Source organism: Rhinolophus hipposideros, assembly GCF_964194185.1.
Source record: "Rhinolophus hipposideros genome assembly, chromosome: 4".
NCBI classification, from domain to species: domain Eukaryota; kingdom Metazoa; phylum Chordata; class Mammalia; order Chiroptera; family Rhinolophidae; genus Rhinolophus; species Rhinolophus hipposideros.
The window spans coordinates 106,964,866-106,992,132 of NC_138050.1; the positions used below are offsets into that span (position 1 = coordinate 106,964,866).

General features: G+C 52.2%; 1 protein-coding gene across 7 annotated transcripts in view; it reads right to left on the minus strand.

Annotated features, from left to right (window-relative positions):
• ARHGEF10 (Rho guanine nucleotide exchange factor 10) overlaps nucleotides 1-27,267 on the minus strand; it is a 121,484-nt gene that overhangs the window by 22,223 nt on the left and 71,994 nt on the right. For all 7 annotated transcript variants that reach the window (XM_081046174.1, XM_081046175.1, XM_081046176.1 and 4 more), the window contains 11 exons: nucleotides 24,529-24,606; nucleotides 24,117-24,296; nucleotides 22,585-22,701; nucleotides 20,736-20,828; nucleotides 18,716-18,886; nucleotides 16,592-16,737; nucleotides 14,134-14,315; nucleotides 2,679-2,794; nucleotides 2,170-2,297; nucleotides 1,930-2,030; nucleotides 512-633 (listed from right to left, as the gene is read on the minus strand). In XM_081046174.1, the coding sequence (XP_080902300.1) occupies nucleotides 512-633; nucleotides 1,930-2,030; nucleotides 2,170-2,297; nucleotides 2,679-2,794; nucleotides 14,134-14,315; nucleotides 16,592-16,737; nucleotides 18,716-18,886; nucleotides 20,736-20,828; nucleotides 22,585-22,701; nucleotides 24,117-24,296; nucleotides 24,529-24,606 (1,434 nt within the window). The remainder of the gene's footprint in view (nucleotides 1-511; nucleotides 634-1,929; nucleotides 2,031-2,169; nucleotides 2,298-2,678; nucleotides 2,795-14,133; nucleotides 14,316-16,591; nucleotides 16,738-18,715; nucleotides 18,887-20,735; nucleotides 20,829-22,584; nucleotides 22,702-24,116; nucleotides 24,297-24,528; nucleotides 24,607-27,267) is intronic.

The window sequence follows — 27,267 nt, forward strand, 5'->3', positions numbered from 1 at the left end:
AAATTAGCTTTCGAGGAGCAAACACCTAAGGAAGCCGCTTCAGGCTTTAGTATTTCACCTTCAGACCCCAGCACTGGCTGGAGCAGCCGTCCTGGAGCACATCACAGGTGGGGCTGCCCCTCCTTGCCCCCCCAGGCAGGGGGACCACAGGGAACCCCAGGCTGCCGGTCAGAGTGTCCCGGGCCAGCAGTGGGAACCGACAGGCTACAGCCGCAGACCCACAGCTCTGGACGAGGAGGGACGTCACAGTGGGCACCACCCACCCCACAAGCGCGAGGCCTCTGTGACCTGGTGCAAACGGAGCAGGTGTGACCGTGTGTGCCCCCACCTCACACACACGCTTGGAGTACATGCTAGGGTCCCAAAGCAGCGACCTTGGGTGACTTGTAATGGCCCCAGGGAAGCACTGACTGCGGCTGGGCTGGGAGATGCGTTGGGACTCTGCCCCTAGCGAGTCACTCCCCAAGCGGGACAAGGAAGGTGTGACCGTGGACGCCCACCCGCCTGTCACCTTGAACTCCTGCTGCTTGGCCACCGTCACCGGCATGTGCCCCACGAGGAGAGGGTGTCTTTCCTTTTTGATCTGATTCCCGTCGTCCTCTACGCAGAACCAGCCCATGTGGTTCTCCTCCTCTGGTCACAGTCAGGGAGAAAATGGCAAGGACAGCAGTAAGCTGGCAGGCAGCCAACATCCGCCCCTGCTGTGAGGCGGGCACTGAACGCGGTACCCCTGGAACACGGGGCCACCCTTCCTTACGGGAGAGGCTGCACAGGCCCTGTTCTTGGAACGCACGCTGCCGCACGTAAGTGACGCCCCACGTCCCTGTGTGCTCCTGGACGCGCCAACGTGGAGGGCTGTGAACTGTCACTGTGTAAATACTTAGGCCTATGTTTCTGTATCGTTTTTCATTTTTTTCACCAAAGCAATTGAGATGTTTAGATTCAAATACCAGAGATATAGTGAAAAGTTTTTTATGTGGTATAAGGCTAGGGGATAAAAAGGCACCAAGGAATGAAGAAATATTTTCCTACCAAAGCAACTTGTCAATCTCAGCTGTGATCATGTAATTAATTCATCAAAGATAAAAGGGAGCTTGTTTTCAGGTTCAATGTACTCTGTTCTGAGAGTGGGCCGTTTCTGTTTGCTGAGTCACCTGATAAACCACTAAATTATTCAGGGAGAAAGGAGCTGGGGTGCTTGACCCCCAACCCCTGCCTGACACAGGCCCCCCCACTGACCACAGCGCCCCCGGCCCACTGCCTGTCTCTACTTTATTATCAGTGGACATAACTGTTTGCATCTGAAAGGGAATTCCACACACACACGTGCTCAGTGTTCTGAGCAACAGGTCTGTGTGTATAACCCACATAAATGTACATATCAATACATATCTATCTATCTATCATCTATCTATCTCAGTTTGATATATATGAACAAAAGGCAAGCAACAAGGTAATAATCACACAGTCAACCCATGCTGACAGGACTTGTTTTTGATGCTGGAAGGTCAGCCCCACCAGTAGTTCAGTTCACAGGTGGGGACGAGGACACAGAGACTGAGAAGAAGCTTTCCTGACATGTAGACCCAGACCCGATGGGACCCAGGGCTGGACTCCTGACTCACAGCTTTCCCTTGTGTTGAAGAATCTCAGCTAATATGAATGTTTTGTAATAAAAGTGAGGGCTTTTCCCCTACACTCCCTAAATTATAATATAAACTACTGGCCAACGCCTGTACTGGGGCGAGCTTCCCATTTATAAACCCTCGTTCAGGTGAGTGGATGACTCTGCTATCCAGTTTACTTCCCAACGCTGACGGTACCCTCTTAGCTGTGTGTCTCATCATAACAGAAAACTCCAGGGACTAGGAATGTACACTGTCCACTGATGGAACGCGCCCCATTTCGCGTCGAGCAACCCACTCCTACCGAGGGCAAGCTTGGCCATCCTCAGGCTGCTGATCCAGGACTCCTTGACGGCAGGCGTGAAGGTACTGAACACAGCTGTAAAGAAAGCTGGCCGCCCAGACCTGCCAGAAAGGACAGAGGGCATTCACTGCACAGGATGCAGCCGCCACATGCGGACCTGGCCTCGGTAGTCACCTCCCCAAGACATGCACATCGACAAAGAACCAGCCGAGAAGGTCATGCTCTGCAGGCACCACAGACCTGTCCGGCTTGCCCGGGAGCTGAAGCTGGACCCTGCACCAGCCGGCGGCTCGGATCTCCTCTTCTTTGTTCAGAATGAGCCTCTGCAGACCCGATGTCCAGTCGTGGGCCACTGACTGGCTCAGGTTCTGTGGGGCAAACGCACTGGCACATTTGAAAAGTGTTAAGACAGTACCATCCTGAGGGGAAGAGCATTGTTGCAACATGGTGTCCCAGGGACACCAGCAACACTCACATCTGATTACGAAAAAGAAAACCTTGGGAGTCAGGCCACACGGCGCTTTGTTGAGATGTATCTCCATGAACCGTCACTCAGGTGAAGGGCAGTTACACTGAAGGAGCCCCGCCTCCCCACCGCCACCATCCAGAATGGGAGGAAACACAACCAGCCCGATTCTTACAGTGAAACTGGGCTCTCACTCCAGTACAGCCTGGTGGGCAAAACACTCATACACTGACAGCAACTGAGAAGGAAAAAGGGAATTTGAAACAAATGGCTCGACGGTCACCTGGTAGTGTCCTTTCAGGTCTCCAATGAGTTGTGTGATCTGACCGACGACATTCAGGTCGTGCAGGAGGTTTTGTAAATCTTGGTACAGCTGTCCGGGCCCCATGTAAACTTTGTCTGAAAAAGAAGCAAACAGAAGACAAGCAATCTGAGGCCGGCTTTCGAGGGAAGAAAACACGAAAATAATTCTAGCTAATTTCCAGTTTTTGAACACTAGGTGTTTTCAAGCATTTAGCGTTTTTCCTTTTCTCACTTTTTGTTTTGAAATAATTTTAAATTTAGAGAAAAGTTGCAAAAACAGCAGAGCCCCCTCGGGACACCTCTCCCCCAGGTTCCCAGGTTCAAATCTTACAGAACCACGGCACCGCGGTCAAAGCCAGGACACCACCTTGGGCAACACTGTGGAACCATCTGCAGACCCTGTTCAAGTTCCCCGCCTCCCACCAATGTGGTTCTTCTGGTCTTGGATCTGATCCCACAACACATTAGCTGTGGTGTCTCCTCAAGTCTCCCCACTCTGGGTCATCTCCTCAGGCGCTTTTTTGTCTTTCATGACCTCAATGTGTTTGAAGGACGCTGGTGAGCCATTTTTAAGAATGTCTCACAACTTGGGTTTGACTGATGTGTTTTGACTTCTAGTATTTTTTAAACATTGTTGATGTCATTACTATTGGTAAGACGCATCTAGAAATGACCTTTAACCTGCACCTAATTTCCAAGAACCAGGGCCATCCAACATTAGAATGAGTGTCCCAGTGATCTTTCTCTAGGTATGCAGGGGTGTGCTGGCTCTGGGCCTCCGAGTGGGGACAGCCCAGCACCGGTCATTCCCGAAGGCTTTGTCCTTCATTCTAACAGCAGGATGCTGGGCACAGGGGTGCACACACTGTCTCCACGTCACTGATGACACTGCCTGAGGTCACACACGTTCAGATGGGTGGGGTGTAAACTCAGAATGACACTGAAAGCCCACAAAGCAGGGACGCGTAGCAGCACGTTGTCTTGTCTACCTTGCATATAAAAGCGTCGCCTGAGGTCACCTAGCCAGTAAGGAGGGAGCCGGATTCCCAATCCAGGCGGAAGAGAACACGCGTGGGGCTGATGAGGGAGCTGCTCACCTCCGTGTCGGTTCCCGCGACACGGGCGGCGGCCTATGTGTCACAGTTAGTGCAGCGCCCGCAAACCCATCACCAGGCCGTGTTCGCATCAAAAGTTTGTCAGTGAAAGTAAACACGTTACTGGCCAAAATATTTTAAATATAAACATACTGCGAAGGAAAATTCAAAAATGAATTTGATACACAGAACCCCGGGACAGCTGGCTGTGGCCAGGGCCGTGGGTGGTCCTGAGACTCTGCTGTCACCTTCCTGACATTCTTGAGAAAGAGAACAGGGACCCTGTGCGCCCTTCTGTAGCTTGTCGGGTCCTTTGCTGTGAGGCACACATGCATTAAAGCGGAAGGGTCCGTGAGTTTCAATGGAAGGGCGGCAACCTCTCCGCACTGAGCGCCCTGCGCCGGGTGGTGCAGCACGCGGACCACCCACAACAGCACACGCGTGTGGCAGCCGCGGTCACATGAGGACTTACTCAGTGGCCCGATTTTTATTACCAACCTCGACAAGTTCTGTGATGGTTACAGCTCAACTATATTCATGAAGTTGCACAAAAAAAGGAGAAACGCTGTTGCAATGGTTATATTTATATATTTATTTTTCCTTACCAGTATGTTTATAATTTGAGACATTTTTGGTTAATAACGCACATACCTGCTTTTATTCACTTTTGATGACAAAGTCAATCAGCATGACCTTGTGATAAGTGCGACATTAGCTTACCAATTGGCCTACATCTGTTTTTTATTTTTAACATTACCACACCGCAAAAGTGACCCCTTTCCTTTCGCAGTGCGGCTCTCTGAATTTTAGCGCATGGGTAGTAGATGTGTGTGACCACCACGTGATGGGACCACAGAACAAGCCCTTTGCCACAAAGACGCCATCAGTGTCCCTTTGGAAATGCTGCTTGCCCCCTCACCCCCGCAACCACTTGTCTGTTTTCCATCGTTTCAGTTTTATCTTCTCAGAATGTTGTGTAAGAGTTCACACAGTTCCCTGCGTCTATTTTTATAACATAAATAGTCTGTTTATATTTGTCCAGGTATTTGCTCAATTTGCCATTTGTTCGAAGGAATCCCTCAGCTTGGAGGACAAACGTCTAACTGGAATCATGACTTCTTCCCTTCAGTCATTCACGCTGTAACTGCATGATTCCACACCCATGTAAGGAAAGGGCTGCGCCAGTCGCCTGCAGACAGACCTGCCCTCCGCTTGGGAATACGATGGGAACAAGTGACCCAAGATGCCTTCTAAGTTGGGTGTTCCAAGAACCTGTGAGTAAGCCACACGTGAAACACAAAATGCTTGAACTCAAGCAGGTGTCTTGGAGGCAGAGACCCGCGTGGGGAAGCAGAGCTAGAAGCGACGCCATGCCAGTGGATTTCCTGGTCACATTTCACCGCCCAGGCACAGACCTGCATGCAGACTACCAGGACACTGAGCACAGGACAGGGACAGTACATGGAAGAAGTCCCTTCCACGTCACTGCGCGGTGGCAAGGGTCTGGGAATTCTGTGGACCAGCACGCACATCTGTGTTACAGAAATCCATGATTTCATGGATCGCACACATACGGCACAAACGTAAGGGACTGTGACTTTCATCATTTTTCAGGCTTCCAAAGCCCCACATGTCCATCTAGGTTCTGCCTGCGTTTGGAGGAAGGCGTTCCCACCCCTGCAAGCGCCTCCAAATCCACAGGGACACGTGTCTGTGCTCTCTCCAGTGACAGCGCTTGTGAGTGTCACGAGGAGCCAGCCTCTTCCTTTCTGAGTGGAGCCGACCAAAAATTGCCCCCCCCTTGCAGCTGTAAATAAAGTCGGAATTCCTGAAGTCCACAATCATGAGTGCCCGGTGTCACGGTCACACACATGCTGACCCGCGTCCAAGTGCTAAGGGGAAGAAAACACACAGAGATGCGCCAAGGCCTGTCCTTCAGGGACATCACAGCCGACGTCACAGCCGCATACAATGCTTGGGAAGGCTGGTGCAGGTCTGCCAGCGGACGGGGACCCAGTTCTCTCGCTGCCCCTCCCGCAGGCACCTGTCTGGGAGCTGCAGGGGCAGAAGAGACCCCCTCCCTCTGGCTGAGAGCGGACATCAGATCAGCGGACAATTTACACGCAACGATGTCCACACATCAGCATTCCCAGTGGCAAGGTCACTGCAGCAGCTTGAAACACACAAGTAAACGGAGCAGCCCAGGGAGAGCGACATGTGGTCACTTGAAATCACCTGCGCTCAGCATGGACGACGTGAAGACGGCTATCACCCCACGCCCTGAGAACACCCCACACGTGCACACAAGGGCCCTGAGAAGGACCAGCCATCCCCACTTCCTTAAACTGTTTTAGTCTGGTCAACTGGGAGCAAGAGTTAGCTCCCGACACTATTTGTAAATAGTGTCGTTCGAGCAATGCAGACCCAAAGTCTGCTGACAAGAACAAGAACAAGGTCAGTTTCTCGATGAGCAATCTGGGATCTGACACAGAAAGCGCAGGAAATTCTTGGTTGTTAAGTCAGGGGTGAGCCTGCCAGAGCTCCAGCAAACCAACCCCCACCTGCCTCTGAACCCACGCCGCGGCCGGCCTCCTCCCAGCAGCCCTCCAACCCCAGGCCCGGCAGACGGTGGTGCCACAGCTGAGCTCTGGAGCTGCAGTCATCATGCAAAGTGACAGAAGAACAAGAGTCTGCACTATGAGCAGAGTCCAGGCTGGCTTGTGGAGTTTTATAAAAGGTAGGTATTCCGTGACATGAAAATAACATCCACAAAGGTCCAAGAGCACTGATCAGGGACGAAACCTGTCCCTACAGTGTAGACGGCGTCTGAACCCAGACACAGTGCCAACGTGCTCGCCGTGTGGCCTGTACGGGTCTCCATGTGCTACGCTGTGCCTACTGTGTGCAGTAGACACGGTGTGCGTGGCCACTCCCACGGACACATCCATGAGCACTCCCACCTGTGCACGGCCAGAAGCCACACACACACAAACACGCACACAGGCATAGGCACATGCTCAAGTGCACAGATGCACTGTCAGTATAGCGCACAGCATTCTGGACGGCTTATCTACCCAAACCTAAGGAAGCAACAGAGCACGCTCGTCCACACATCGCCTGGCACATGCGCAGGCACGCCCCTGCACACACCGCCTGGCACACATGCAGGCACGCCCGTGCACACACTGCAAGGCACACACGCAGGCACGCCCGTGCACACACCGCAAGGCACACATGCAGGCACGCCCGTGCACACACTGCAAGGCACACACGCAGGCACGCCCCTGCACACACGGCCTGGCACACGTGTAGGCACGCCCCCTGCACACACGGCCTGGCACACGCGCAGGACCGCCCGTGCACACGCGGCCTGGCACACACGCAGGCACGCCCCTGCACACACCGCCTGGCACACGCGCAGGACCGCCCCTGCACACACCACTTGGCACATCACATAGGACGGATCAACCACGGCCATTGCCCTGGAAGGCGGGGCACCAGGGCTGAGACCTGGAGAAGAGTGCCGCGTGAACATCGTCCGAGCACATACGTGCGGCAGGCTTTGGAGCAGCTACGCGGCTGTCAGGACTATTTCAGCACCATGCACATATGTACACAGCCGCGTGCGTCTCACACCCCACTTGCCTCCTGCTGCTTTCCTGAAGACTGTGGAGTCCACAGGAGGTGCTGCTGAAACCCTGAAATTCACAGCAGCATTTGTCCCCATGGAAACAAGAGGCGGAAACAAACCCAGGAAAGGACAGGGTGTCATCCTGCACAGAGGGTGTCCACATGCTTTGTCAATGGCACCTCGGCAAAAGTCCATGCAGGGCTGTCCCCACGAGCCTGCAATGACAACAGACCCTCTCCCTGCTTTCAGTCCCACTCTGTCACTGCAGCCGCCATCCCAGGGCACACGGACCTGGCACTCTACTCTCTCAGCTCTCACATTGGTAAAGCATGATGGATTTTTAAAATGCAGGCGAGAAAATAATACATGGCTACGTTTTCACCAGCTGCCCAGAACTCGTAGATGTTAGTGTTTGCTGTACTTGCTGCAGATGTCACTTTTACCAAAACAAACAAAATGTGAAGTCCAACAACCCAACCCCATCACCACTTTCCACTTCCCCTCCAGCCGAGACACTCGCTGTCCTGAAACAGGCACATACATGCATGTGCTTTCGTGGTTTCATTCCATGTGGCTTTGGAGGCACTTCTCAGGACACACGTGTCATCTGTTTGCCATAAGGCTTCATGCTGGGGGACGAACCACCATGTGGAATAAGCATCAGAGATCCAGAACAGATGGGACACTGGTCACATCAGCCCGAGAAGCGCCTTTCTGCTCACGCATGACCCACTTCCCAGCCCGCAGGAAGCCGACTCCACCGGACCACCCCTGCAGACTCCGATCACACAGGTGCCGCCAGGGGGACCAGTGCTGCTTCCAGGGCACAGAGTGCAGCAGCAAGAGCCCCCAACTCAGGGGCCCATCTGTGGGTGGTCATCTTCGCAGGCCCGGCCATCCACATCCCCTTGTTACAGGAGGAACCGCCACGCAAAGGTCATCCCGAGCTCGGTGGGTCAGCAGCCAGCAGGCTTCAGTCTGCCGTGCAGGGATGAGGGAGGCCGGTGCGAGACCGTCCACAGCACCTGGGCCTCCCTAGGAATCGGAGTGGTGGCCACGGCCTGGGTCTGTGCTCAGCATGCCCCCAGGAACCTTGGGGTCTCCCGGGTCCTTGGCACTCCTGGAGCAGGCCGGGACGCGCGTGCACGACAGGAAAGTGGCTCACGCCCCGCGCCCTGTCCTAGAGGCACTTCTGCAAAGCTCAGGGGACAGGCGTCTTCCTCCACCCCATCCCTTTCATTTTAAAGTCAGCCGAGAACGTGCTGTGTATCTGTCACTAAAGTACCGCTACAGCTTTGGTGCCGCCTGTGCTCCAGCCGTCACTCGGGGAAGCTTCAGCAGGAGGGGCCGTGGAGTGACAACTGGTCCCGTCCATGGGGGCACCGTGACTGCTGCTTCAGAAGCTGCGAAGAGGCTGAGGGGTGCGTCTGGAATGACTGTCGCCCGGGGCCTGGGCCTGGTCTCAGCCAGAGTGCCCTCAGGCGCCAGGTGCAGCGGGCAGCCAGGCCCGGAAGAGCAACGAGCTGCCCCCACAACACAGTCTGTCCTTCAAGGTGTGGCGCCATCTGTGTCCCTCTGCCTTGTACTTTACAAGGGTCAGAGCTGGGTTTATGCTCAGCGGCTCACACTCACCTCAGTCAAGTTCACTTCTGCTTAAGAACCGTGAGCCCTCCTTCCCCCCATGGTGGCATTTGTTTTTCATTAATTTATGACTCTGTTTTCCATTTTGGTTGTGGTCATGTTTGCGGTCTTAACTTTTATGGGAAGCCCCCCTCCACACAGGGCTCTGCACTTGAGCAGAATATCTGCTCGCCCTGTTCCCAGGGGCCGTCCTCAGTGCCCCAGCCTGGGTCCCCCTCCTCAGGACAGAAGCACGCTTGGGCCTCTTCCGGCTCCTGTTGATGATGACAGTGAGCCTCTGTGTTCCCCATCTGCCGTACCTACTGCCGGAGCCATCCCTTCACAGCTGCAGGCGGTCGGGCACTTTCAGGATTTCACTGGGGACATGCTGGGGTGGGAAGTGACACTGGTCAAGAGCAGCTGGCTGGCTGGCCTTCCATTTTCTCAGCAAAGTTCCCAATGGCAAACAGGGTGGCTTTGCTCCCTGGAGCTGCTGTCCCTTTATCTGCAAGTGCCCGGGCCAAGGGCAGCGTGTCCTTGAGACACACCCTAGGCGTTCCTACAGCACTTTTCTCTGCTGGAGTCTGCAATATGGAAGACCTCATGGTACAAAGCCCCGAAACACTGACCTGGACGCTGGTCCAATCACAGCCGCACAGAACCAGGCTGACTGTGTACTCGCAAGGGGGCACCTTCCCTGTGACAGAAAAGTATAGCCACGCTGTGACTCCCACTGTTGTTTTGAGGGATTAACTAACCAGAAAGTAACGACAAAGTAACAGTACTGGCATTTGCACATGGCATTGAGATTCAGCCCGTACTCTCGTTTCTGGAGACAGTAAGAGCTGCTCCTTGGGAAGCGTTTAAGAGATGGGTGATGTTTCTCAGCCACCATCTTCTGAAACCGGGCTCGCTGGCAGGTCCCCTCTGGTCCACTTAAGGTCCCTGCAGAGCAGGAGCTGTGTGACAGGCCCCTCACATCCTCTCCGGCTCCTACGAGCTCGATCCTGGCAGCCGGAAGTGCCGAGACGTCCAGGTGTGGAGACTGAATTGCAGTTATAAAGATCCTGCTGAAACACCGCACAGAGTGATCCCATTTCTGGCAGCAGGGTCACTTATCTTCTCTCACAGGGAGGGGCATGTCACTAAGAAGCAACAGGCAGCCCCCAGAGTGCGCCAGACCAACGCGCTAGAGGACAGGGACGTGTCTCTGAGTCTTTCTCTTCCTAACACCAGCCCCAATTCAGGAAGTTGGGGCAATCTTTACAATCACCCCAGAAAAATGCACAAAATTTTGCAAAATAATTTCAGAGGTCTGGAAACTTAAACCAACCCATGGAATGCTGGGCAACCATGACACCAGCTTTCAAGCCCTTGCACTAGAGAGAAAACTTAATGCCCATAAAATGTCACAACTCAAGGAGACGAATGCTGCAGAGCAAATGAACGTTCCACATGTGCCTCTCCCACGCGCAGCTCTCCCCGGGGTCCCTGCCAGCGGCCACACGTCCCCTCCAGGAGGCACCCGTAGCTAGGCAGTGTGCCCACACTCTCTCCCACACTGAATAACAGACCCAGCTTTCCAATACTGAATTTCAGAACAGTCATTCAGAAAGCACAAACGTCACTGGATATCAACTGAGAACAAGAATTATAACTTAGCTTCTCAAAATAATTTAGGGATGACAAGTGCAAGAGCTGCAGAAGGAACAAAAGCACTGAGGGTAAATCTGAGTCATTCCATAACAACTGGGGATGTGTGCGCAGCCCAGCCACACTCGTGGGACACGGCTTCTTCTGCATAAACTGTGAGGGACTCACTGGCTGCAGGCTGTTGCCAACGGTGCCAATATCATGGACCCATCAGTCCACACAGACCGACTCCTTATGTCCCGAACAGCAGACTGTCCCTCTCCTGGGTGACTGGGACAGGCCACGACAACCCCTGCCCCAGGGTTAATACGCCACTGGCTTGTGTCAGCGGTAGCACCCACCCTTTCACCAGAGGCCCCAAGTTCTAACGTGAGGTCCATCTTCCAACTCAAACAGAACTTTAACTTGTTAAGGAAAGGGTTTAATCCAGAAGGCATTTTAAGGACGATTTACTCTACAGCCCTCCTTTCATAGCTCGGAGTTAAAACTAAACCCGCTTTATGGACGGGAACTGAAGCCCACACACTAAGCTGGGGAGCCAAGGGGACTTGTGGCCCCATGGCCCTCACTGCAGCCGGTGCTGGGGACCCCCCATCAGCCTCCTGCTGCAGACTCAGTGCCCAGGGTCTCCTGGCCCTCGGCAGGTGGGGCCCCTTGGCCCCTCCAAGGTAACAGGCCACCATGCGCTTGAAATGGGCGACTGGACTCTATGGGCATAAGATAATGAACAAAAAAAGCTTAAAAAGTGACGCATCCAACACAACTGAGACGCCTACAGGAGAGTTTCAGCAGCCCTGAATCCCAGGATGGTGGTGGCTCGTTCCTGGACATCTGTGCTGAGGACACCAAGGCCCATATGGAAAGCTGCATCCAGACAGTGCCGGTCAGATGGGCCGTCACCTGTCAGTGACGCCGATCCGTTACTGGGGGGCCAGGCACGTTAGTTCTCACCAAGGAGCGGCATCTCCTACACACTGTCACCTTCACTCTGCTCTCCAGTCCAGAGGCAGACAGCTTACTAAGTCACGAACAATTCCTTTGTTTTCTTTCTCCCCAGCTTTGTCCCCGGGTGTCACCAGAGAAACAGAAGGGTCATCAGGTGGAGATGGAATGAGGGCCCGTCTCCAAAGCAGCTTCTCGGATGGGAAGCCTAATGCAGACACCCAGACGCTCTCAGTCCTTCCCTCAGAGGCAGCACTGTCACCAACTAGAGCCAGGGCCGAGTGTCCCAGGAGAGCCCAGGGGACCCCTCTGCTCACACTCCTGTGGATGGGGCTGGACCCGTGAGCAGAGCTGGAGGGACAGTCCTGGCTCTAACGGTTCTAGTCACTGAACAGCCTGCACATCCTGGACATATGTGCTCCCTCCTCTGCTTCCAGAGGGGGTGCAAGGTGTGGCTGGCTGCTCAGTAACTATCAGCTGAGTGAACGAACAAGCCTCCATCTCCATCGATTGAAGTCCTACTCCTTTAAAGCCTAACTTAAAAGGCATCGCCTGGGAAAACCTTTCTCCTTTCGAGTTCCCAGATTGCCCGCCATGTGCCCAGTAGGGAGTGCGTCCCATCATGCAGTTTGTGTGTCAGACGCCTGCCTCCCACGTGAGTGGCCTTGGGCGCAGTCTGAGCTCATGTGTTTGGGGGGTTATGAGACGCATGCTTGCTTCAGCACAGGCCTTCGAGAAGCAGGCAGGTGGGAAGACACAGTTTGATTAAACGTGATGGTGACTGGTGACTCCATTCCTCCCCTCATTCATTCAGAAAATGTTTACAGAGCTGCTGCTGCACGCCCGGCTCTAGGCGGAAGGGAAACAGTACCCCTGGCAGGACCAGCAGGAGGGAGCGAGCGACTTGCAGGGGAATGGTTAAGTTACGCAGTACCCTTACTTTATGGCTAAGTTATGCAGTACTCGTTACTTAACTGAGTTTCCTAAAGTAAACTCGTTACTTACCCATGCACTGGTTAAGTTAGCAGTACCCTTACTTTATGGCTAAGTTATGCAGTACTCGTTACTTAACAGTTACTTAACTCGTTACTTGTCACACGTAACAAGGTGAAGTTGGCTGAGTGTGAGTCACACGTAATAAGGTGAAGAAGGCGAGGTGTGAGTCACACGTAACAAGGTGAAGAAGGCGGGGTGTCGCGGCACAGCCTCCCTTCCTGGGCCACAGCATCATCAGCAATTTGAACACGATGACGGAATCTGACTCACAGATACAGTTGAGATTGCCACCATCACAAAATACACAGATACACATTTTTTCATTCACAAAACTTAGACATAAATATGATTTGCAATTGATACTGCCAAATAATTTAAGTGCATTTTTAAGAACGTTGAACCAACACATACAAGTTGACCTCGCATAAAATTCCAATGGCGCGGGTCAATCTGGAAAGCCCTTGTTCTCTCCGTCCTTTCTGCGCCCGGCCCCTGCCCGCCCCCACTTTTGAATTCTGTAACAGTTCGGCATTTTGATTATCAGTTGAGCCTGTGCACCGTGCTTTAAGTAGGAGTATGATTAGAAGTCAGCCAGTCCCGAGTAAGAGTTACCATGTGCCAGGGACCAGGGAACCAGGCAGATTACCAAATGGAGTGACAAGTAACACCCCGTGAATAGGAGACCCCAGAACAAATGAGACCCAATATTTGTGTCAGGCTTGTGTGAATCCAACTGAATGTGTGTTTTCAGTGAGGAAAGTTAGAGCTTTTAAAAGGTATCAAAAAAAATGATGTGAAAGATTAATCACTGAATATTTACATTTATTACTATAATAGACAGGCTCACTTTCTGTATAAAAAGGTTCACTGCAAGTTCCCCTCACTGCATGTCACCTGCTCCACAACTCACGGCAGAGGCCAGACAGCGAACACAGCGTAGCCAGGCTTATTTGGGTTAAAAAAGAAACCGAGGAGGAGAGAGTAACGACCACTGGGCTAAGTTCCAAATCTACAGTCTGAAGACCGTTTGGAAATAATAGGCATAAACATGCAACTGTTGGAGCAGCATCTGTGAAGCATTTTGACACCTTTCTCTCATTTTGCCGTGTGAAATTCAGAGCCACGGGCCCCTCCATGGGGGCTGGAGCAGAGGGGGAGGGGCGAGGAGCCGGTCTGCAGCAGAGCTGACCTGGGACCCCGTCCACACGCCAGGACCTCCTGGGCGCCAATTCAGTGCGCACGCAGGAGGGGCCCAGTCCTCATGGCTCATGGGAAACGCAGACCAGAAACCAAACGTCCCACGTGCAGGAGTGCTTGGTCTTGAGCCCAAAGGACGCTTGCCCACAGGGACACGTCCCAAGGTCCTCGTTCACCCACCAACGTAAAACGCACACTCCAACAGTTGCCACTTTAATGGGTCTTCTTACAGTGTCAGAGGCTAGTTCTGTCCCAGAGCACGCCAGCCCCCTCTGTAAGCACTTGAGTGATGAGTCACTTACGTGGCTTCACGCCAGCCACCACGGCCAGGCTCCCGGGGGCGTGTGGCGCGGAGCCTCGGCTGAGCTCGCTTCCACCTGCGCCCCGGCCGTACTCAATCACCTCCACGTGTCCCAGGGGGACGCTCCACTTCAGCAGGTACCTTTGGCTGGTCGGCGTGAGGACACTGCTGTCATGTGAGGTGCTGAAACAACAACCGGCAGGGTTTTACTTTGTGAACAATGACACAGGGACCCTCTCTGTCCCTGAGATGTCCCCAGAGGAATGCCTGCATGGCCGCGTCACAGTGCTCTGACATGCTCACCAGTAGTTACCACTGGCTGCATGAGAAGGCCCCCAACTAGATGACAGGGCGGGGGCTCCTAGTCTAACCCAGAGAACACGGGACACATGACATACCTCCTGAAAGGCCAAAGGAGCCAGCTGGCTGCTTCCTGGTGGCCGTCTGAGCCAAGACGCTCAAGTGTTCTGGCAAATACGTTAACGGGGCAAATCTACGTGGGCACAGTTATGCCAACTGTCTGATGTAGGGTAACGCTGACATGCCCTCTCACTTGTGGGTACAGTATAACCATTTTAATAAGATTAAATCAGGCCATTAAATGCCACAATTAAAATACTTAGTATGTGGAAATGAAATGGAAAAAATCCCATGACCCATACAGATTATGTTCTTCTGTTTTCACACCTGGAACATATATGCAGAGAAACACAAAACACACCCGTACAGCCGGGCAGGCAGAGAACACCAGAGCAGACACCTGTGTTCCAGCGCCTGCCCAGGAAAGCCTGCCCTTGCAGAAGCACAGCCAGTGAGAATCATATTTTGCTTTTCTTCAAGTGTGTGTACGCATGTGTGTGCGTGTGCACGCAGTCCAGGGTGTGTGTGTGTGTGTGTGTGTGTGTGTGCATGCATGTGTGCACAGTCCAGGTGCAGGAGAAACGCCCAACATGCCAGCTGCCAGCCTTTAAACAGAAGCCCTTGACTTACTGGAAGCCCATTCACACCCACGCTACCCAACCTCCCTGATGTCAGAGGGTCCTGCTTCCATTTCCACTTCGGTCCCATGGGAAGTGGAAAGGGGGAGGCACAAGCCACCCAGTGAATAAGAAGCAAAACAGGGTGCGTATGCTATGAATCGGAGCGTGTGTTTAGAATGACAGATGCCCAGGGCCCTGCACCCAAGCCGCTGTTCCTCCTGTTTGACTCCAGACTCCTCAGTGCGATGGCAGCTGGGGTCTTGATGTCCTCAGAGGCTGTACAAATCCTTTTACATCCCGCGAAGGTGGCAATGCAATGGAGCTCCAAGATTCTCACCGCTAGTCACCTGCTGGGACTCTGAGGTCCCGGGAGGAGGAGCCGCAGTGTGTGGTGGCAGGTGAGTGCGGGTGACAGGCATGAAACTCTGCTCTGTGGTGGTATGCTGGGAAATGCTAACAGCCAGCTTTCCCTGGAAGGAGAGGGCCCCGTTCTGTCACAGTGGCCACTCTCCACGGTGTCAATACCCCCAGCGCAGATGACTTCACACCACCAACAGTTCACCACTGGCTTCCTGAACGCCAGGAATGGAACTGACTCTCACAGCCACTCTGAGCGGCTCAGGACCCCACTTCATATCGCACCACCACATTCATTCAGTTGTATGTCAATTCCCTCATCTGAAGACATTCAAATGTCTTAAAATCCTCCACCACCGAGTGTCCTATGTACTGGAACAGTTCTGATGTAAAACGATGTTAAAGGAAAGAAGTATAAAGTGTCCTTACTCATTTCCTTGGTTTATACTGAATATGAATATACCCAATTTAATTATGTAAGAAAAACATTTGTCAAAAACACATTTATAGAGGGGCGGCAGGACGGCTCAATTGGTTAGAGCGCGAGCTCTCAACAACAAGGATGCCGGTTCAATTCCCGCATGGGATGGTGGGCTGCGCCCCCTGCAACTAAAGATGGAAAATGTTGACTGGACTTGGAGCTGAGCTGCGCCCTCCACAACTAGATTGAAGGACAACGACTTGGAGCTGATGGGCCCTGGAGAAACACACTGTCACCCAATATTCCCCAGTGGAAAAAAAAAAGAATAATGTGTTTTTAAAAAAATAAATAAATACATTTATAGAGAAGCAGCTAAGGAAAAAGAACTTGACAAAGATCAAAACAAGCACTGTGGATGGCCGAGGGGGTTAGAAAAGAAACAACTTAGTTTCCAGTTCCGGCGTGAGCCGTGTTGAAGGAGAACGTGCACCTTCAGGTCCCTAGTTCCTGCCAGCAGTGACTAGCAGCCCCTTAGAAACACGCTGTCTGGTCGTCTGCACTTCCCTGAGTCACAGCACTGGCTGCGCAAGCTCTGCACACAGACGCTCTTGGCGTGCGTGAGAATTAGCACATGACCGCATGTGAGGCCCACCAGCCGCACGTGGGTCCACCGCTGTCTAGGGAATGAAATGGTTCCTTACCGAGTACCAACTGTGGCACACATCAGCACGTCATTCAACATGAAGAGCCGGCGTTCTTTGGTTTTCGTCACTTCTCCTCTGTCATTGTAAACGGTCTCTATCATGTCGTCAGAGCGAATGAGGTATCGGTTTCCACTGCTGAGAAGCTGAATATTCAAAGTCACACTTGACACAGTTACCACAATCGAGTTTATCAAAGAGAGAAAAAGGATGAGAAAGAAGTCTTGCAAAACAAACAAACAAACAACAACAAAAAACGAGTATACAGCAACAAAACTTTACAGACTGTTTTCTTTAAAGAGGGCCCACATGCTACCAATCATACTTCACATAGTACTAAAGCTTAGAAAGTGGCTTTTTTACTAAATACTTTACAGACAGGGTTCCAGTTATTCTAAACAACGAAAAGAATCTATTCCCCTGTGAACACACTTCTAAGCTAAGAGATACCAATTCCACAAATGTGGGCTTAACTTATTGTCACCTGTCACTCATCTATTCCTTCTCCATAAATGACGCTTCTGGATAAACGCTCCATTCCTTCCTCTCATTCTATGTCTAAGCAAACCCTTCCGCCACTTGGAACACTGTATCAACCCGGAGTGTTTACAAGTGAAAGTGATATTTTGTAACTCCACTTTCCCACAGAATTGCACAATGAAGTCAGCACCTCCTCGTCTTAAGGTGCCAACAAAATACCCTTGGTTCTCTGGAAAGGTGCTTTGTGGTAATTTGCCAAATGACACAACCACGTAGAAGTCACTTATTGTAACAAGTGGGCTGCGGGAAAACCCAGAACCGTCAGCCCAGATGAGCCGCGGTTCCAACCTCCACCTGCCCTGACGCGCGCACAGAAGAGCCTGCTGTGCGCTTGCGTGGGGGGGGGGGGCGTGCAATAAAGACCCGACCACTCTGCACGGCCCGGGCTGGAAACACTCAAGTGCCACAGGGAAGCCCGATTTTAAATGGAAACTACCATTTAATGTCATTTTCTGCTGAGAAAAATTTGTATGTAAATCATTTGCAGAATCAGAAAAAAAGCCTGCGCTTAAAATGTATTACAGTAGGGCTGGACCTGTGGCTGAGGTCGCCGGTTCGATTCCCACACGGGCCAGTGAGCTGCGCACTCTACAACTAAGATCGTGAACAACGGCTCTCCCTGCAGCTGGGCGGCCGTGAGCAGCCGGAGGTCAGCATGGGCTGCTGCCGGCTGTTGTGTGCTGCCATGAGCAGCTACCAGCGTGGGTCGTGAACAGCCAGCATAAGTGGCCAGCAGCCGGCGAGAGCTGCCGTGAGCCGCTGTGAGTGGCCGAGTGACTGCCCCAGCCGGGGGAAGCGCAAGGCTCATAACACCAGCGTGGGCCAGGGAGCTGTGTCCTACACAACTAGACTGAGAAACCACGGCTTGAACCGGAGTGGGGGGAGGAGGCAGAAGAAGGGAAAAAATAAAAATTAAATTAAAATAAAAAATGTAGTAAAGTTCTTATATTTCAATTAGTGAATGTCACTATAGGGTAGGAAATTAACCCTACCGCCAAAAACAAAAGGTGATTAGGGAGCAGTGATATTCCATATCATATAATTATTTACTGCAGCTCATACAACTGAAGCCTTCCTGTGGACCAGGGAATCAGACGGTAAAGCTTACCCAAAGTCGGACCACTGTCGCAGAAAAGTGACTGTGAACAGAAAGCTGAAACACAGCTTTGCAAACGACCTGCCTTCCTCTTGCATCATGCAACACCTTTTCACAATAAGTGCTACACGCCCATGCACAGACAGGTACAAATAAAAACATATGTGTTTTATGCTTTAACTGTGATTATCCATAACAAAACACTGCACTACAAAGCAAAACTCACTAAAAGAGTTCTCTAAACCTTTCTGGGGGTCGGCCCATGTGCGGACCTCACGAATCTGTGAAGAAACAAACGCCACAGACTCTGAAGCTCACAGTCCCAGTGGTGACCGCCTGAGGCTCTCCATCCGCTCCCAGTTAAGAAGCGGCGCCAATGGAATCATTCCAAAGGCTCCAAGGGTTAGTAATAAATGGCTGAAATAATCATGGCGGATTAGTAAAAGCAAAAGTAATTTCAGCATGGAGTTGAAGAAATCTCAGTCAACCTTGTTCAGGTATCTCTCATTTATGGCTTGTGCTATTTGTTTCATTTCGCAGCGCTGGTCAGCATCTCGTTTTCTTTCATTTAACTTGTCTGCTAATGTCTCGAGCTCCGTTAGCGCCATCTGAAGGGGCAGCCTGTCTGGGTGTCCTCGGGACGTGTTCTTCAACATGTCCTTTCAGAGAAACGAGGCAAAAGGGACACGTGACTGCTGATATGGGGAGGTAGGCAGTTACCACCCACAAACTTCCAATGCCCACAACCGCGTCCCCCACAAGCTGGCAACTGAAAGCTGACGTGACCTCAGCTACTTCTGGGAAGGATAATAAACTAAGTGAATCATGACGTGGCTGATTTTGCAAAAACAAAATTAACTCAGTACACGGCACTGTTCATGGAAAACACAGCACTTCCAGGAAAGAACACCACAAACACAACAATATCTGTGCTCTTGCCAGTCAGCTCTTGGAGACTGGTGACCTGTGACAATTAAAGCACCAACTAACAGTTTGCAAAAACAGCCTGCATCTGCTTTTATAGGCATGGTTCCTAAGGCTATTTTACCCTAGCTGTCGCCCATGTGATGACACCTCCCAGCACCCTATGGTTTGCCTTTCTGAGACTTACCCCAGTGTAAAGAACTGTCTAATTGGTTTCCTGACATCTCCCTTCCTCACCACCCTACGACCTCCACATGACACCTCCCTAGAAACGGACAGTGTCTGCACATATTAAGAGCTCAGTAAACACTTCTCAATTGAAGAAATAAAACACATTTTCTGGATATTTTGATTTTGGAAAAATAACAGCTTTTGTTATTAATATTCTAATACAAGTGAACATACATTGGAAGATATACATGAATAGAAAGAATTTTAAAAATTGACTATAAGCCTATGCACACAAATAGCCAATATTAACACTTTAGTGTGTGTCCTCTTTCATATTTTTATGACTACCCTTATTTAATAAGTACTTTTCACACAGATTTGGTCAGTTATAAAAGAAACAAAATACTCAGGGCCGGGGACTTGGCAGTATTTCCCAAGCGCCAGTCCCTTCTGGATGATGTCACTATTGCTCTTCAGTTGATTTTAATCAACAGGCACAAGCGCAGCCATGTGACCTGAGCAGAAGCAGCTGAGCCATCGCGAGGCCGGGGGAGGTTCCCTGACAGACGACCTGCCATTCACTGATGTGAGGGCAGTTGACAGGCAGGTCTGGGCAGACTGGAGCTGGCCACGTGCGTGTGGGCAGCCTGACAGCCTGGCCAACAGGAGGGCAGTCTTCCTGACGTGATCTCCTATCTGCACTCAAAACCAGCTTTGCTGTTCAAAACTGCAAATGGAGCCAAGCGCTGTTTGTCTAAACCAGCAGGTCCGAAGGGCAATCTCTTCCGCAGGGTGGCCCCCTCCTGTCAGCAGACGGCTAACTTAGGGACTGGCATGGCTGGTGTTCGTGCCTGCCCCGCCCCTGTGGACCAGGACCCAGACCAGCCGGAAGGGAGCCGACATCTACCTGGTCCCCAGTGCTGAGACCTGCTGTGCAGTTAAAACCCAGACTCAGTCTTTGTCCCCAGTCCAGGCACACAGCCCCTGAAACCCTAGGAATTTCTGAGTGACGGGAGTAAAGCAGCACTTGCTGTTATGCATGACAGACGCCTCCAACCACACCTGACTCCGTGCTCATGAGGTCTCTCTTGATGAGCCCTAAATGGCTTCAGGGTGGGGCTGGTAGCCAGAGGAACCAACCAGGTATTAGAAGGCTGGCACTTTCAGCCCAGCCCTGACTTCCCACTTCCGACAGCCCCACCCACTACTTGCGAGATCGGCGCTGACGTGGGGTTGTCTTGTGGGACGAGCCCTGACCCAGAACCTTTCCCGGGAGTGTCACAACAGAAGCAAACTGCAGGACCCAGGCTGGCGGAGGCCCCATCCACCCCACCCCACACAGAGGAGAGGCAGTGCCGGCTACAGAGGACCCGCATGACATGGAAGACAGGGCCCACGGAGACGAAATGGTACCTGAAGCAGCAGGATGAACTGAGGGAACCTCTGGATGGGCTTCATCATCAGGCTGTAGAGGGTGACGCGGTCGGGGCTGGACTCCTGGGTCTGCTGTGGGGACAGTCGGGTGGCTCAGCGTCAGGCCACAGGCCCTGCCCTGACTGCAGGGCTGCCCACTCCCCTGCCAGGTCTCCGGGGACACTCCTGGGGACCAGCACCCTGACAGGCCCTGGGGCACCTTTCATCCTGACTAGCTTTGGAATCCTTCCTGCACCTCCTGTCACCTCACACACACCTCTAGCGGTCGGGGCTGGTTTTGGAAGCGGAATGTTGGGTTGTTTTTCTCCCACATGTTAAGGGCCACCTCTGATCACCTTACAGGTGAATTTTACTCCTCCAAGGACCGAGCTAGTTTCTGAGATTCTACAACCACATGAAATGAGCAATCACCAAGAAGAGCTCACAGAATCCCAAGTTCAGTTGCAGGCCCTTCAAGCAGCCACTGCTCGTCCTGCATGGGGGCCAAACCCCATATCAGGCTTAGCTCTGGGTAGGATGGGGTGTCGGTCCCGGCTGTCCCAGGGTCTGTGCTCTGGCCAAGCTGCCCCAGGAGAGGCTCCGGCAGGAGTTCTGGCCGAGGGCTCCTCTCACCTCACCTGTCGCCCTGACTGGCCACTGAGCTCGGAGGTGCTCCAGCCGGCCAGCCACACAGCAGGGCAGATGCTGCAGCCAGGGGGTTGCGTGCGGTTGGCAGAGCCCAGGTCAGCCCAGCTGGGGCATCTGTGCCCCCAGATACCAGGCCCCTGGGGGGTGGGGACATGGGGTGGGGCAGGCCTTCCACCCCAGGCCGCCTGGCAGGCACTGAGCTGACGAGTGAGGGCTGTGATGCTCCCTGTGCTGACGAGTGAGGGCTGTAGTGCTCCCTGTGCTGACGAGTGAGGGCTGTGAAGCTCCCTATGCTGACTTGCAGGAAGACCATACGAACTCCTCAGAACAAGGGAGTGTTCACATCATGCCGTGTTTTCTTCCCCAAGAGAAAGCAGTACGAGAGGGCGGCAGCTCTCCCCAGCGGGGGCTGGTGCGTGTCCTAGAAACCGTAACTGACCCCGCTGTGCTCCTGCAGCATGGTGGGGGCGGAGAGCATTTTTCGGCTCAAATGCGCATGAAATATGGTTGGTGAGAAAAACCCCTGACCTCTCTGCGTTCAGTGGCTGAAGGGAGCAGCAGTTCCCACGTAGTTGGAACAGTCTGGCCCAGGGTCTCACCACACCAATGGGGCTCGGGGCTGGCGGTGGCCACGGGTCGAGGGGAGGTTTAATCTGGCTCAGTGTGTAGTGGGCTCTCTGGTCCCACTCACACCCTAGCCTGTGACAGGGCTGCCTGCTGCTGTGAAATGTCACACGTGCACACGCATGAGGGGACTGTGCATGACTTCAGAGTCAGGCGTCCTTGGGGAGGGGCTTCCCCACCCGTCAACCCTCTGGGCTGTTCCACAGGATTGGCTCACGGTGCTGACTCGGACGCCACCCACGTCAGCACACGTCCCCAGGGCTGCTCCTGGGTTCCCAGTGTCACGGTAAAGAACAGGAAGCAAAAGGCAGCGTCCTCAGGGACCTGAACCCAACTTCCTGACGGTCCCTCCAGCCATCACACACATTTAAGGACATGTAAAGGCTTTGAAAGCTATGCTGCCGCTGCAAACCAGCTGTGTGTCTGGCATGAGGGCCCCGAGGAAGGAGTTCAGCCTCGTGATGGACGACGTCCTGACCTGGAGGAAAGGCCAGCGAGCGTTTCGCTGTGAAGCGCTTGACACGGAACCTGTTATCAGAGGGCATCGGAAAGCAACAGGGGGAAAGCCCCTGCTTACCTTCAGAAAGTCCAGAAACGCGGGCTTTGTAGCACATGTTTTCTTGAGGATCGCCACAGCCGTGCTGAAGTTGTTCACGTACTCACTGTACGCGTCCAGCACCATGGACTTGGAAAACTGGAATCGGGAGAAAGTGGGGGAACACAAACCTCTCAGCGTGCACAGGCTGCCTCTCCAGTTAGAACAAAACACCTGGAGCCCCAGCCCCTGCGACACCCATCAGATGAGCATGACCGTGAGGCAATGTGCAAGCACACCTGCCGGGCCCTGTTTCAAAGGCGGGTGCACCTGTTCGGCTGACGCACGCACTTAGGGGCAACCTTGTTCCAAGCCGTGGCAGGCTGGGTCTCCACCAGGAAATGTCCCTGACCACACACATCCTTCTTTAAACTCCTGTGGGTCGCACCTCCAGGAAAGACTGTCATGCAGCTCAGGGCACAGAGATCCCGGCCCTGACAGCAGGCGTTCGCCACTCCCTGCGGGAAGGTCGCCCCCACCCTGCGTGTCCCGGCTGAGGGGGGGTGCCAGGTAGGCCTCACTGTCCTGTGCTCCCAGAAACACAGAGTCCCCAAGAGGCACAAACGTGAGCCTCACTCTGTGTGGTTCGTAACGATCCACACGTCCTCCAGGATGGAAGCACGACACACAGGTGGACACCTGGTGTGACCGTCACTTAGAGAAGGGAGCTGCCATCTAATAACCGTAACAGTAATAGATCGGCAGAAAATGCAGTAACCACGTAAATGCCCAATATTTATTTTCAGTTTGTCACCAAGACCCCTGAAGGGAATTATGCAAACATTTTAGTGAGAACTTTGTTTCCAGGTTATTTCAAAGCATCCTGTAATTTACACACATGTAAGATATACAGAAAAAAGGCAAAGGCTTCATGTATGATTATTATAGCATTCATGTAAGTATATGAACACTGAAAACCTGCAAGCCTACATATCCCTTTGACAGCATTATTGTCTTAAATCAATCAGAGAATCCACTGTGTTTTATGCATAATCTCCCACATCTCAGTAGGAAACTGAGCAATACATATTATGTGTAATTCACAAATGCACCAAAGATAAAATGGTTTCCCAGCAGCTAACCTAACCGGCTCCCGTAACAGGAATGACAAAGGGGCTGCTGCCTTAGCCTGGCTCCCTCTTGACCCTGTCACAGCACAAGTCTGAGAAACAGGCAGGCATTTCCCCACAAAGTGTCCACTGTCCCCAGGGGGAAGAGACTTCACGCCCAAGGGCTTAACCGGGACAACATCCCAGCGTGCTTCCCAAGCAAGCCCGCCCCACACAGACGCCTGAACATGCTGCCTGTTCCTATGCCCAGAACTCTGTGCAGTGGAAGCTGCACATTTCAGATCCCCTCCCCCCGACTTCTGCTGTTCCTCTGGTCTTCCTGGCAGCACCCACTGTCCGCTTCCCTCGCAAACGCTCACAACCGAGCGTCCTGGTGGGGCAGCTGGCTGGTGGTGCAGGACCGGAAGGGCATACTTCAGCCCACGGGCACGCCGGCCCACTCACCGAGGCCACGAAGACGTCTCCGATCATCTCCACAGAGTCCCACTCGGCCACGCGGCTGGCCAGCGCGATCTGGAACATGCAGTGACACTGCAGGACCTCCTTGACACGGCGGAACACCACCCTCAGCTTCCGGTCACTCAGAACCTTGGGCTCCATCTCGGACAGCGGCTTCTCGTATTGCTAAGAGACAGACACACACAGGCTTTCATCAAGACCGAAGAATGTGGAGAAACATCCTTACGTAAGATATACTTATGTTAAAACACATCCTGACTCAGTCTTTCAATTCTTCCGAGCATTCTACACATTTGAGTATTTCATGGTCCACATATAATGCATACATGTAACAAAAATATCTATGCAAAACAGTTACTAGAATATGCATATGAGCTGTACTGTGACATCTGGGTACCTCCAAAATCCTTGTGAGGGCCTCTACGTACTTCTTCTCACTGTCGACAATCGAACCCAGAATATACCTTCTTACAACCTGTTGGAATTTGAAAATACAATGATAGGAAATTACTTCATACAGATAAACTGTACGTCTACTACTTGAGGCTTGTTGATGAACAAGTGTTTTGGGTTTTGTTTTCAAAATAGTAGGTAGATGAAACCCCTGAAGGCCTCTAAACTGTTTTAAACAGTGTGTTAACTCACTAGCACTGCAGGAACAAAACATACCTCTCTCATTGCAACAATTACAATTTTTTAACCTCAACTTATAAGTTGTAACTACTGCAAATAAAATTACAGCACTAACAAGTTCACTCACACGTGCAACGTGTGAACTGCACTGCCAACTGTCGTGTATGTGCCCCACACAAAGTACATGTTTCCTGTGTAAATTAAGGGTTAAACAAACAGCCCTGGTGACTCAAAGAATGCTACTGACAACACTTACATAATAAAATCATTATTCCAAAGTTATAAGGAAAAAAAAGCTTTTGGAAGGTGGAGGAACGGATTTTTTTGGCAAAGATACACCTTCGAGCACAGTCAGCCAATTACTAATGGAATTTTGAGGTGCCAAAAGTCACGTGCAATCTGACAGGCCTGCCTGCCAAACACTGGCGTGTGTTTGGTTTTCATCACTGAAGTGCATACAAGTGCAGACCTCTGGCTATAAGATGCCTGAACTTCAAGGCCAATGACGGTACTCGGCATTTTCATCGAGCCTAGACACATTTCTGGCAAGTTTCTTGTGCCAACAAATGGAAAACAGGGCAGAAAGTTACAATACGGCTGCTACTGACACTGACACTGACACTGAGACACACACACACACACACACACACACACACACACACACACACACACACACACACACACAGAGCCCGTGCCCTCTTACCCACCCCCAGAACAATGTGCTGCATTTACAGAGACCACAGCGCCACCTGGCGGGCAGGGACAGCATCTTCCCAAAGCAAAGGCATCCAGGTAACCAGCGGGACAACTAGGCCTACAAAGCCCTACTGAGAAGGGAGTTGTGTTCTTTACAAAAAGGACGAGTCAGTTCACAAAACTGAGACAAAGTCAACCTTTCTGGATATTTAATAAAGAAAGTGATATGTTTTCTTTATTCACAGCTGTGTCTGAGATTGAAATATAAGCACATACGGCTTGAACCTTCAGCCAGGACCCTCAGCCAAAGCCTGGCTGCGAGTTAGACCCCGGGACCAAGTCACTCCCCAAACCGGCAGAGGGTCAGACCTAGGTCAGCCTCCCCAAGTCCAGACCCCCAGACACTACTTCAAGTCTGCAGTCAGAATATTTGGGATCTAATTAGGAAGTATATTCATTTTTTAAAAGTCATGAGATTGATACTGATATATCTGATCAAAGGACCTGGAATTGACATAAGACAACTTAAAAATACAAAAGTACAGCCAAAGAGATCCCCCAGGTTTGTGGATCCTGCATGTCAGGCTGCCCTTTCCGTAGTTAAATTCAGCATAAGGGCTACTTGCCCAGCACAGCAGTAGGCAATGGTGAGGCCCCAACGTCCCGGTGCTACTGAGACCCCAACACAAAGGTCACAGAGAAAAATCCATCACCGAAACGAGCTTTTCTGCCAAAGCCCAAGAACGAACCAGGAGAGGGGGCCCCGCTGAGGATGCAGCAGCCAGACCAGGAGCCGCTGGAGGGAAGTTTCTTGTCCCCCAGGGTGAAGGGACAGGACCCTTTGCATCATCATCAATGATACTTTTCAAGTCGAGGACAACCCATAAAATTAAAAAGGGCTTTCTGTTGTTTTTCCACTTGTAATGCAGGGGCTCAGCTCCCGGCAAGTGAATGTAGGCGATGGTGAGGCTGAAAAGGAACCACAACGGAGCCATGGATGGGGGTTCATACCACTATATTCTCAGTGGTGGCTGGGCGAGACACAAAAAGCAAAGATCCGCCAGTACCCCAACCGGGGATCCTCCTGCACCAGTCTGGCTGGTGGCCAGGGAGACACAGGAAGGAGGATCCAGACCATCTGCACTTGCTAACGCAGCCACGGCACTTATACAGCGCACAGAGCAGTAGTGGCTGACGGCCAGCTGGTTACCGCCGACGGCCAGCTGGTGACCGCCGGCGGCCAGCTGGTTACCGCCGGCGGGCAACTGGTTATAGCTGATGGCCAACAGGTTACAGCTGACAGCCAACTAGTTATAAATGACGGCCAACTGGATACAGCTGACACCCAACTGGTTATAGATGATGGCCAACTAGTTATAGCTGATGGCCAACAGGTTACAGCTGACGGCCAACTGGTGATAGATGATGGCCAACTAGTTATAGCTGACGGCCAACTAGTTACAGCTGACGGCCACCTGGTTATAGATGATGGCCAACTGGTTATAGCTGATGGCCAACAGGTTACAGCTGACGGCCAACTAGTTATAGCTGACGGCCAACTGGTTATAGCTGACGCAACTAGTTACATAAGTGCATACATAGGGATGCGTCCTGCACATGTGCGGGTTACATAATCAAACCAGCACCTTCCCACGTGAGGCTGAGAATCTGGAAACTGCTCCCTGGGACTCCGTCCCAACACCGCCCAATAGGGCATGAAAAGAATGCTTATATGCAGCATTTAAGTTGCAGCTATACTACCTTATTTCAATTGTGGGAAAAAAACTAAAGAGTATCGACACCTGGT